The sequence below is a fragment of the Cherax quadricarinatus genome, chromosome 10 (assembly GCF_038502225.1).
Source record: "Cherax quadricarinatus isolate ZL_2023a chromosome 10, ASM3850222v1, whole genome shotgun sequence".
Taxonomy (NCBI): Eukaryota; Metazoa; Arthropoda; class Malacostraca; order Decapoda; family Parastacidae; genus Cherax; species Cherax quadricarinatus.
In genome coordinates, this window is record NC_091301.1 from 20,038,359 (window position 1) to 20,050,858 (window position 12,500).

At 42.1% G+C, this 12,500-nt stretch overlaps 1 protein-coding gene across 1 annotated transcript in view; it reads right to left on the bottom strand.

Annotated features, from left to right (window-relative positions):
- LOC128687786 (uncharacterized) overlaps positions 1–12,500 on the bottom strand; it is a 37,263-nt gene that overhangs the window by 8,579 nt on the left and 16,184 nt on the right. Inside the window, exons 2-10 of the mRNA XM_070083823.1 lie at positions 6,528–6,671; positions 5,203–5,384; positions 3,794–3,883; positions 3,420–3,554; positions 3,187–3,344; positions 2,757–2,992; positions 1,821–2,134; positions 814–996; positions 398–507 (exon numbers count right to left, since the gene is read on the bottom strand). Coding sequence (XP_069939924.1) covers positions 398–507; positions 814–996; positions 1,821–2,134; positions 2,757–2,992; positions 3,187–3,344; positions 3,420–3,554; positions 3,794–3,883; positions 5,203–5,384; positions 6,528–6,619 — 1,500 coding nt within the window. The 5' untranslated portion in view covers positions 6,620–6,671. The remainder of the gene's footprint in view (positions 1–397; positions 508–813; positions 997–1,820; positions 2,135–2,756; positions 2,993–3,186; positions 3,345–3,419; positions 3,555–3,793; positions 3,884–5,202; positions 5,385–6,527; positions 6,672–12,500) is intronic.

The window sequence follows — 12,500 nt, forward strand, 5'->3', positions numbered from 1 at the left end:
TACTAACGTTAGTAAGTACTAACGTTTCCTGTGAACCAGTGTATTCCCTTAAAATGTTACCTAGGGTAAGGAAATTTAATCACAAAACAGTTATAAATTATCAACTTTGTACCGGAGAAGTTCCAATAAATTTCTTAATCTGTACTCTTCACTTTTAACCCTCTTCTCCCTCAATCTCTCCCCCATTACCAACATTCATGTCAAGACCTCTTATATAACGAGGGTTAATGGTAACTACTTTGTAGGGGATTGGGTAAAAACACAGTGCGAGCATTTATGGAAAGAGTTCATAGAGACGAGCAAAAACACGTGTAGGTCTGTTTCATCAATACGAATACCTTACGTCAGGAGCCTAAAACACTTAACGTTTTACTAAGATCAGTAGACAAGAGCGTACCTGGATAGCTAGCCACTGAACAGCGTGAGCGGTGGGGATCTCCTGGAAGAGTACGAACTTTCCATTATAAAAGCGATAGATCCTCGAACGTGTATAAGGGTTGCATCTTCCTGTAAAAAAAGTTTCCCTTATAACTTAAATGAATAAATATTTGGTATTTGCAGTGGTATTTTGGAACGTACTAATTAAATAATTGGTATGGTTTAATTGGGCAGAGCCCGATTATATTAATTTTTGATCGCTAAACCATAAAGGGGTTAAACAGCGATTGGGTAATGAAATACTCTAGAGTAAGTAAGCCAAGAATACTTCTAATGCCTTTGACCAAGAGCTCTTAAGAACCTCGATAACAGTTGCTGGAGAACCAAGATAAATATGTATTCACCATTATTCAAACAATGTTAATCGTTACTTACCCAACCCATCGTTAACATCCTCGCAGGAGTTAGCTACGGCGAGGTAGGTGTGTGGGTCTAGTCCACTGCCCAGAGTGAAGGCCTCAAAGTTCAAAGCTCCCATTGTAAACACCTGCTGGTGAAGCTCGTAGCGTTCCATGTCCAGGGAGTGGTGGAAGATGTAACTGTAGCAGTTGTGCTCCCCTGAAACCATTAATAAATTGCCAAAACCATTATAAACTTTTAATCTTTAGTGGATGCATTCTTCAAGCCTGTCCTTGCGTGCATACAAGATCTATTAGAAGCTCGATTGAAAATTTGGAAATTCTTTAGGCAACTTCGCATCTAAATTAATGTAGCACAACGATAACAGTTCTTAAGCATAAATGTACAAAAAATATAACTACTCTAGTAAACATACCAAATTAAAATAGCCATCATCAATTAACTCAAACTTCAAAGAATCTAAAACTTGCCCTAAATGTCTAAGATTTTTAAATTAAAAATAAGCAACAAAATTGTGTGGCTTTAGTAATAGTCAATTAAGAGATCTGATAAGTACTCTACGAAATGTGAAGGTTTGACGGTGCCGGTGATCATGACAAACACTGCTGACCGCGTGAAGGAAATTTTTTAATTAAAGATTATGTCAGCGTTCTTTTAAGATACACCTTTTACACCTATATCTAATTACATTTCACTTATATTTAGTGTTTTCCTTAGTTTTTACATTTAGATGCCAAAGTATCAATTACTCCCATAATGCCCTACACGGCTGTAAAACAAAAGAGGATCCAGTCACGAGGCACCGGCAGCACATGCTAATAAGAGGCCCGATTTTGAGACTCGCAGTAACCTATCTTAGCCAGAGAATTCTATAGGATAATTTTAATTAGTATTTCGACTAAAAAAAAAAAAAAAAAAAAAGTTCCACAAATCTCAAAGCTGTTTAATTTATTTCAATTTAAAACTTTCCGATATTTAATTTATTTTTGTATCTAATGCCAACGAGTGTTCTGCATTTTTACCTTTATTATTCATGAAGTTGGCCATAGCAATGAAATTAAGGTTCTTGGTTTTGAAGTGGAGAACTGACGTTGGGTAGGTGCCTGGTAGCTTGTGGATCATGTCGAAGTACTGGCCAGTCCAGCGGTAGATGCTAGAAGTGGTGTGATAGGTGGTGGTTGTACGGAAGGGTGGAAGAGGGTGAGAGTAGTGGGACTGTAGTCCATGATGGGAGAATGTGGTAGTCTTGTGGTTGTTGACACTCAGGGAGATTTTATCACTAGCCCTCTTTAGCATTGCTTCAGTAACCATCATATACCAGCTCTCTTCTTGGCTCCTAAAAGCACAAAGATTTGTCTATGTAAATAATATCACAAGCCATGTCTAACACTGGTTTAGATCGAACCAGAAATTTATGTAAAACTGCAGACATTTACCAATGTTAAACATTACATACGTTTCCTTGTACAGTTCCAGCAGAACATGTTTTCTAAGCGCTTCCCTCCTGGATGCCATCCACAACAAGGATAATAGGTGAGGAGAGGTTATGGAAACTTGAGCATACACGTCTCCCAAACCCAGGACTTGGTGATTAATACTTTTTATTATTTTGGAGGGGGGGGGGGAGGGGAAGGGCTGAAAGGGTAGATAGTTTATTCGATGACTTACCAAGTAGAATCCATTTCACGTGACATCAGTAAATTCGATTTCACTAAAAATTAAAATATTTCCGGCAAGCTAATCACCCCTAAGCCGTAGTTTTAAAAACATTAAGTGACAGCTTTACTTTTAAAAGTCTCCTACATCCATTTTATACAAATCTTTTATAGCAATTTAATTAAAATTAGTGTACGCACTGAAGATACTTCCAGATGTAACAAACTAATAGTAAAATTAATTTCATATTTTGCTTATGTGGTTTTCGTGTGCTAGCCTGACTTACTAGCATGGGTACTCACCACACATGTACGTCGGAGGGGCTGTGGGTGGGGATACTCTGCAGGAAATCAACAGACAGGTTCGTGCCCCCGGGTTCTGCCTCCCTCAGGAGGTAAACTGTCACCTCCTCAATAGTGCGTGACTTCGCCAACTTTTGGGGAACTTCGCGCGTGATGCACACCAAAAGCAGGTTGTCCGTCGACACTTTTGCCATTTTACACTTCAGTCTCCCGGACATTGTTAACACCAGCTTTTTCTGTTAAGCCAAAGCCTTCAACAACTAATGAACAAGCAAGAAAATTTTGGTTGCCTAAATGATTATCCTCCTGATCTCAAAACTGATATTTGTACTCGGAAAGACATGCATCTGAAAAAATATATATACATGAAAGTCCACCAACCAGACTTTGTACTATCTATGCAGTTTCTTAGGAGCTTAGAGATTCTTACCTCTAGCGTTTGAGGGTCCATTGTGAAGAGCTTGAGGTTAAGGTCAGAGTCTATTATAGCTAAAATCATATTGCCGCGCCACATCACCATATGCAGAGATAGAGACCCGTTCACCGGAAGGTTGGCTACGCCTTCTATAGTCTCCAGCACTAGCATACCTGTAGGAAAATTTACTTAAAGCTCAGGAGAGTAGATAATCCTATGAAATTAGGTTTGACCTCTATACTACTCACCGTTGTGGCCCTTGTAGAGTGGTAGGTCAAGTGGGTGATTCCTTTTAGGTCTAGGTTGTCCACTACCACTGCTGCCAACCACACTGGCGGCAGCTACCTTGCCCCTCGCTGCCTCTTCTGTTCTGTTCTTATCTACTGAGGGAAGAGGTTAATTAAGAATTGCTGTAACTTAATATGTTCAGAACTATAGAAAAAGGTTTTCTTATGAATACAATTCAGTCAGTTTCTCAGCATTGCCAAATTTGATTGAGATACTAAAACGAGATCATGAATGTTTAAGATTCAAGTAAAAAGGGTATTAAAGCACAGAGTCAATTTGTTCATTGAATATTTAAGCCCCCAACCACTTCAGCCTTTCCAGCCCCAGTACTAACCTGGGAGGAAGGAAGTAGTGTGGGTGTAGAGGGTAACCAACTTTTTAGCCTCCGTCAGTAGTTTTCTCCTGAAGGTGGTCAGACGATCTCCTGAAGATTAAAAATATGTTATCCAGAGACGTGCGCTCAGAGCAGACTGTTTATGAGAACCAGTTCCATCAATGCTATCCAGCCCATGGCTGGAATATTGTAAACAGTCTTGATATAAACCTAATTTCTCATCCAGTAAATTTACCAGTTTTAAAAGTTTGATTTAACAAGCATAAAATATCTTACGTACGGCATAACAGTTCTAAAATTATAAAAACCAATTGTTTCAGCTTAAAAGGGGTAAATGTTTTAGTGATAATGTATAATAGGAGGTCGGTTAGTGTTATGTAAATTTGTTCCAACGAGCCTAGTAAAAAATAATTTGTGGTCTATTACCACGGGGACCCTTAACTTACACTGAAAACTTGTTATAAATTGAAAAATACCAAGACAATGTTCTACATTTAAAAGCAATGTTCAAAGAAATCTAAGCTCGTACATGTAAACTGGCAATTTTAAAAATCGTCGGCTAAAGCTGAAAATTGAAGCCGTGGAAACTGTGAATGATTCCACCATTAGCTGTACTCGAGACGTCACTGGGACGCCAGTACATGCATCAAGTGAGAGGAAGGAATGATTTAGGGTCAGTGGAAACTGTCGTGTAATTCGCTCAGTTTATATTCATAGGGAAAGCGCTAAACCCTTATGTAACATCTAGGGAATAGAAGCTAATCAGCTTTAAGATGAAATGAATCTATCTTTAACAAGAATGGTTTACCAGAATCCAGGCATCCTCTGACTAGTGCGCTCAGAAGCAAATTTAATGGATCCTGCGACATCCGGTGTAACCATTACCACAATGGTCTCAGCCTCACTGATAAAACTACCTCCATACGCTATTTTCAGTTTTTTTTTATACATTTGGAACAGTATTGGTTGCAATTTTCGGTGTAAAATTAGTTACCCGGTTGATGGTGTCAAAATTGTGTTTTCCGTAAACAAACTAAATTATGCTGTCAGCGCTATAGAATGGTCCATCCTGGACAGACCTAAGTATTAGCAGCAAATTTTGTTTGCACTTTGAATCAGTGTACATAATTACACTGGCATGTTTTGAATCATTTGTTCTATTTGTACCATTTACATAATCAAATGTCCACTAAGTAGTGGTTCATTGAAACTAAGTTTTTCGTGCTATTTTTTTTCCAGGATTATTTAGTGCACAATCATCCACTTCAGATGAAAATTTTTAAATATTCATCTAAATCTCTTCCAGCTTATCCCCTCAATATTAATATTTCTCCCAGCATCTCTCCGCCTCCCACCATCGTTCTTTCCTATACACATACAGCTTACTTTCGGCATCTCTCAATACTCACCCACATTTGGTGCGGTGTCCTGGAGAACAAAAGGTCGACGGACCTTGTCCCAAATCGAGGCAAGTGCCTCGCTCAAAGCTGCTGTGCTGTCGATTGCTGCTGCAGCGTCACCAGCCAGCGAAGTGTTCCTCCAGTCAACATCGCTCAGCCAGCCGGACGAAGATGCTCTCGATTCATTGTGACTACAATTCAAAATACAATATACATTATAGCTAAAAATTTAAGTTCCGACAACACAAGTTTGTAATCTACACGGCTAAGGCTTTCGTTAATGTCATTTGAATAGTGTGTGCTGTATTTTTAGAAGTTCAAGATCACGCACTGCAAGAGCAGCTTTCTACATTATAAATACATAGGAGAGCGTGCTAGACCCGAAGGGTTTACACCGCTTGGCCCAGGAATGAGACGGATTTCATCCATAGGCGAAGATGTTGCCCATTTATTGAATTATAGCTCTTAACCAGGCATACCCCCCCCCCTAGTTTGTCACAGAAGTTAATTTATATCTTATACAATTTTCTGTATTTTCAGTCACTTTCTAAAATAATTAACAGCCTTACTAATATTTCACTTCCAGGTGTTACCAAATTAGCCAACATGGTTCCTAAGCAAGAAGACTTGTAATGGTAATCACTTTACTTATCTAAGGAAAAGCACTGTACCACAGGAGTCACAACTAGCTTGGGAAATAAGACTAAACTATCATATTTGATAATGAATATTTTTATGGGCTGGCGCTAAACCTCTAAGGGCTTTACAGCACCTACGAAAGGGGAGGCAATTAAGTTTGATGCAAGGAAGGAAGGTAGTATCAATTTCTCTGGTCAATAGCCTTTCACCAGCATTTAGGCACGACCACGCATGAAGGGAATGTTTACGACATTATACATATTAATTAGCACCTCTTAAGAGCTTAGTGTGAACCTCAATACAAGATTAAGAAAAAGATAACAGGCAAACCCGGAAGCAACAGGTAGCTTGACCAAAGTAGATTTTCACTCAGGCCACTTAAAAGATTTAACTTTAGGATATTACTTATGTCCACCATTAAATAACCAGGCAGAGCCAAGGGGTGAAGTCTGAAGGTACCTTTGGTTCAGAAGGTGAGGGACTAAGGGAAAGTTTAAATCTTATCTGAGCATTAGTGTTGAGGGCTAGCAGAGACTATTACCCTTGGGCTCACCTATTAAGTGGTGTGCTGAGGGGGCAAAGAGCGTTTGCCTTGAGCTTATAATTCTGTAGAGTAGTGTTGAGTGTAGATACCTTCGGGTTCACCTGTAATTTTAGTGTTGAGGGTGGAGAGGAAGTGGAAGCTTCAAGCTCACCTGTATATAGTGTTCAGGGTAGAGGCCGAAGAGGCGTGAAGGTACACTAGACAGCAGGCCAGAATGGAATGCAGCATCCAGGGTCTGGCCATGTTTACACCATTTACTTCAGGAGAGGATCGTCAGTCTACGTGGCTGCCGGGGCTGCGCACACAACCACGCATTAAAGGTTATCACAAGAAATAAAAGTAACTATGCACGAATTAGATTAATTTATTCACTACATTTATTATGAAGCAAGATTACTGTAAATAGTTCATGGTAATTAAGCTTTCTAATGACTATGCAGGAAAATTAAATCATTGAGGCAACCGAGAATTGAAAGGCCAAAGGAACTAATCAGGTCAAAATTTAAATTTACAAAATAGAAAAACCTTAAATCACTAATAAAGGAGCTTATAAATCTATATAAACAGTTAAGTCAAACGCTCAAAAGGCACAGTTCTCTCTCACATCTCAACTTTCATCACTCCCTCGCCTTAACTGTGTAAGAGAATGAATGGACGACAGCTAAGTTCCTATTACCCTTCCAGATCAAAATAGAGGTCTCTTGTATCACTGAGGGTGGTGTCGTATTTAATGTTTAAATATTTACTTGTTGCCATTTAATTTTAAATTTATTTCATACATTCCATTTCTATACTGGTTTAGTCCCGTTGCATTGAATCAGGCAAGGAAATGCTTTACAGAAGTTTGTGCCCAGCTCTCGAGGGGAAGGGGGGGGGGGAGGACAGGAGTCCAGGCATTTACTTTGCTAATGACCTCCAGATTGTATGGTGCTGGTGGCAGCAAGTTTCCAGTTTAATTAGATATATTGAGCGCTGACTACTAGAAAGAGAAAGGGCACCAAAGTAGCCAAGAAAGGCTCCAAGAGGCTGAGTAAAGCAATCTCCATCTCGAATATCCAAAATGGACTTATACTCAGCAGACTATCAGGCGATGACCCACAATTCTTGGGAATTATTTTGGAAAGGTTTCGCCAGCCAGTGGCTTCAGTCCAGTGCAGAAAAACTGGAAGATGCTTTTGAGGCAATCAGAGAAACTGGAGATGAGGTTTGTATACTGCAGACATATGCTGCACCGTTATAAAGATAGATGAACCGAACAAGGACTCTTGGCTGAGGGACTGATTACGTGAAACGACTATTCTTCCATTGTGTCTGCAGAATCCAGGCTTTTATATACTTCTCGGTCCTGTGAGACGACCCTAAAGGCGTCCATAAATAATTTGGAAATTTCTTTGGCCAGGTGGTAAGTGAGGGAGTGTCCCAGAATTCCCTTTCATGAGATAAGCTAGCCTTTATTAAAGGTCGGTCATTCACCTCTCATCCTTAGTGTTAGGCATTTATTCCAGAAATATAGACAAATGGGGTTGAAATAAATATCCCAGACGAGAATCTGGTTGATTTGAAGCACTTGGCCGACGGCGTTTACTCTGGCGTAAATAAATTTACGAATTTCGTGATGGGCCCTAATCAATGGAGATCATATATTTATTTCAATAGCATATGCACAGTATGTTAGTGTTCGCGAGAGGTTTTCTAGAATTTGCCAATTATCAGATGGCCAGTCCAGGATTGCACCTGGAATATATCGAGAACTGTCCAAAGGATTCGGAGAGTGTCTGACAGCTGCAGAACAGGGGGGGGGGGTCAGAAGGTCCAGCAATAGTACCAATAATATTTATCTTTCCAAGCTTTTTCCGGATGATGCATATTATTATTATTATTATTATAATAAAAAAGAAGCGCTAAGCCACAAGGGCTATACAGCGCTGCAGGGTAGGGAAGGAAGCGAGGGTATTGGATGGCAAAAGGGAGGAGGGATAATCAGTAGGTTACAGAAAACAGCGGGGCAGGGGATAGTACGGGGGTTGAGGGTGGCAAAAGATTGAAGTAGAAAGGGCTGAAGTTATCAGAATTTGTGAAGTCAGTCAGTTAAAAAGTCAATGAGAGTGTCTGGATGAAAGGTGGGTCCATCAGAGAAGGGAAGGTAAAGAGAGCAGCGGAGCGAAGACGACGGAGGTAAATTCTGCGTGCTCGTTGATAAAGTGGGCAGTCCAACAGAATGTGGCTGACTGATAATGGAGCTTGGCAATACTCACAGAGAGGAGCAGGGCGCCTCTCCACGAGATATCCATGAGTAAGACTAGTATGGCCAATGCGAAGACGGGAGAGAGTAGTCTCCCAACCTCGACACTGGTGATAAGAAGACGGCCAGTAACCTATACTCGGTTTAATAGATTGAAGTTTGTTGCCGAGCATAGTAGACCAACGTTGTTGCCAACGGGTGTGAAGGTGGGAAGATATTACAGCAAAATAGTCCGTAAATGGAATACCTCTATACGAAACTGGTAGGTCATGTACTGCTGACCGCGCAGCAGTGTCTGCCTGTTCATTGCCCTGTACGTCAACATGCCCAGGGACCCAACAAAAAACTATCTTTATGCTTGGTAAAGATGCGGCATAGCCAAAGTTGGATACGGAGGACTAAGGGGCGAGGTGTAGCAAATTTCTGTATAGCCTGTAAAGCACTAAGGGAGTGAGACAACCACAAATGATGACACAGGCATAGATGCAATACGGATAAGTGCTGTAAGGATGGCATACAATTCAGCAGTAAAAATACTAGCCGAAGATAGTAAATGCCCTTGTACGACGCTGTCCGGAAACACTGCTGCGAATCCTACGCCGTCAGAAGACGGCGCCATCTGTGTACACAGCAATGGCACGAGAGTGAAAGTGGTCAAGAAAAAGAGAGCGGGAAGCGACCGTAGACAGTTGGGCTTTCGAGCAAGGGAGAGAAAGAACAGACTCGAACAGCTGGAACTTCCCAGGGGGGTAGGGAAAAGTGAGATGCTACATGAACATAGAAAGGTGGTAACTGAAGAGAAGACAAGAGCAAATGAAGGCGAAGAGAGAAGAGACGGAGTAAACAGGGGCGGCGAACAAATAAATAATGTCTACTAATATCAGTGACCATTCTATAAATGGAAGGATTGCAGAGATCATGAGAGCATACATAGTAGCGAAGGCAATGGGCATCACGGCAATCGGATAAGGATGGAACGTTTGCTTCTGCATAGAGGCTCTCGACAGGGAAAGAGCGAAAAGCACCAAGGCATAAACGTAATCCTTGGTAATGAATGGGGTTAAGGCTAGAGAGAGTAGCAGGAGATCCCGCTGAATAGATCTGGTCACCATAATCAAGTTTCGATAAAATGAGGGTGGAATGTAGGCGAAGGAGGGTTCGACTATCAGCTCCCCATGAAAGATGAGCGAGGGTTTTAAGAAGGTTTAGCCGGCTGTGACAAGTTGCCTTCAGAGAGGTAATGTGAGGTTTCCAGGATAACCGACCGTCAAAGAGAAGGCCTAGAAACCCGACTATCACGTTCGGGGATACGGGAGCCATAGAGATACAAAGGATGATCGGAGATGACAGAGCGTCTAGTGAAAGTAATCTGGAGAGTTTTGGTACTGGAAAATTTAAACCCATGCGTGGTGGCCCAAGTGGAAACACAGTCGACCGCATGCTAGAGAGAAACGGCAATAAGATGACAGTCAGCGCCTACACAAGCAATAGCGAAGTCATCAACATCGAGTGATGACCAAATACTGGGTGGAAGAACAGAGGCCAAATCATTTATAGCAAGGAGAAAAAGCTTTGTGCTCAGAACACATCCCTGAGGGACTCCTTCAGCTTGGATGAAGTCTGGGGAAAGCACATTATTGACTCGAACACGGAAATGTCTGTCAGTTAAAAAGATCTTAAGGAAGGATGGGAGATTGCCTCGGAGGCCTAAGGAGTGGGCCTGGGCCAAAATATTATACCTCCAAGTTGTGTCATATGCCTTCTCAAGGTCAAAAAATATGGCAATAACCGAGTGATTATTCGCAAAGGCATTACGAACATACGTATCCAAGCGTAGTAAGGGGTCTATGGTAGAACGGCCCTTACGAAAGCCATGTTGACTAGCGGAGAGACTGTTGTCTCTCTAAATAGCACATTAAACGTCGATTTACGAGACGTTCCATCACTTTGCAAACTGAACTAGTTAGAGCGATGGGACGATAGTGGGAGGCATCATGTCCTGTAGTACCCGGCTTGCGGAAAGGGAGAACAATGGCAGATTTCCACAACTGGGGAAGAACTCCTTGTGCCCAAATAAGATTGAAGAGGTGTAAGAGGACTACAAGGGCCGATTGATGTAAATGTTGTAACATACGAATATGAATGTCGTCAGGCCCAGCTGCCGATGATCGGCAAGCTGAGAGTGTTGCCTCCAGTTCCTGAAGTGTAAAAGGTATATTATACTGTTCTTCTCTGAGAGAAGAAAAGTCCAAGGGTACTAACTCTCTGGCAGTCTTTGAGGAAAGAAACGAGGGGCATAGATGGAGCCCCCAGGAAATACGGACCAGATGAGTGCCAATTTCAATGACAACGTCAAGAGGGTTTGCTACATCAACACCAGCGACCCATAGAACAGGAGCCTGGTCAGGAGAGTATTTACCACTCAATTTCCTCACTTTTTTCCAGACTGCACTCAGAGGAAGCAGAGGTGATGGTGGAAACAGTCTCGCCAACAAGTGCGTTTAGCGTCACGGATGACATGGCGAGCGATGGCACGCTTCTGCTTAAAATCAAGAAGTCTCTCATCGGTTCTACTGTACCAGTACCTGCCCCATGCAGCGCGTTTCAAATGTACTGCATGAGCACAAGCAGGAGACCACCAAGGCACGCACTTCTGAGAACGCCTGCCTGAAATTTGGGGTATAGAATGAGAAGCTGCAGCATAAACTGACGTTGAGAAGAGGTGTAGGAGCTCATCAATGGAGGATGAAGAAGGAACCTCACTAAAAGCAGTGAGTTTCGAGTATAGGTCCCAATTTGCCCGATCAAATTGCCAGCGAGGGGTACGGAAAGGTGGTGAATAGGAAGGTGAAGTAAGAATGCTAGGAAAATGATCGCTGTCATGTAAGTCCGGTAGAACAGACTAGGTGAAGTCTAGTGCAGTGGAGGAAGAGCAGACTGATAGATCGATGCAAGAGAGTATGAGTACGAGGATTAAAATGGGTGGGAGTACCCGTATTTAAAGCATGGAGGGGGGCGAGAGGCGAGAAAAGCCTCCAACTGGATGCCATGCGAGTCACAATGAGACCCCCCCCCCAGAGGAAATGGTGGGTGTTGAAATCACCAAGTAACAGAAGTGGCGGTGGTAAGGATGAAACTAGAAAAGCAAAATCTGGGATAGAAAATGCTCGAGAAGGAGAGAGATATAAAGAACATACTGTATACCACTTATTCAAGTGGATACAGGCTGCAGTGTAATGCAGCGAGGTATGGACAAATAGTTGACAGTACGGAATATTGCGTAGAAGAGCACTTTCATTAAAGGTCCCATCTGACAAAGGATCCGAAGAATACAATAAATTATAGCCTGAGAGGTTGGAAAACAGCAGAGTGTAATTTTGGTTCTTGTAAGCAAGCACCAACAGGGGAAAACCTGGAAAGCAACAGCTGAAGCTCACCCAGATTACCTCTGAGGCCGCAGATATTCCACTGTAATTAGGCCACGATTGGCAATGAAGAAAATACCAGGAATCTGTAGGGAAGGGCACCTATGGACTAGAGGGGCTAGAAAAGTCAACATGTGGTGGCACTGGAAAGCGTTCAAGTAGCGAAGGAACGGAGCGTTGCGAAGAGTGGAGTTGTGGAGATGGAGGAGAGGGAAGAGAAGGAACAGGAGGTGGTTCAGTGTCCATTGAAGGTTTAGTCTCTGCAATATATTCTGAAATGGCTTAAAGTGTTTCTGAATTCAAAGATGTATGGGAGACAATATTAGAGGAAGAAGGAGGAGAGTGAGTAAAGATTGGGACAGTAATGGACTGTACCAAAGTAGGGGGGGGACGAAAGAGTGTAGGGGACTGGAGAAGTAGTGTGGGAGGGGACAGAAGAGGCAGAAACCTGGGAGGT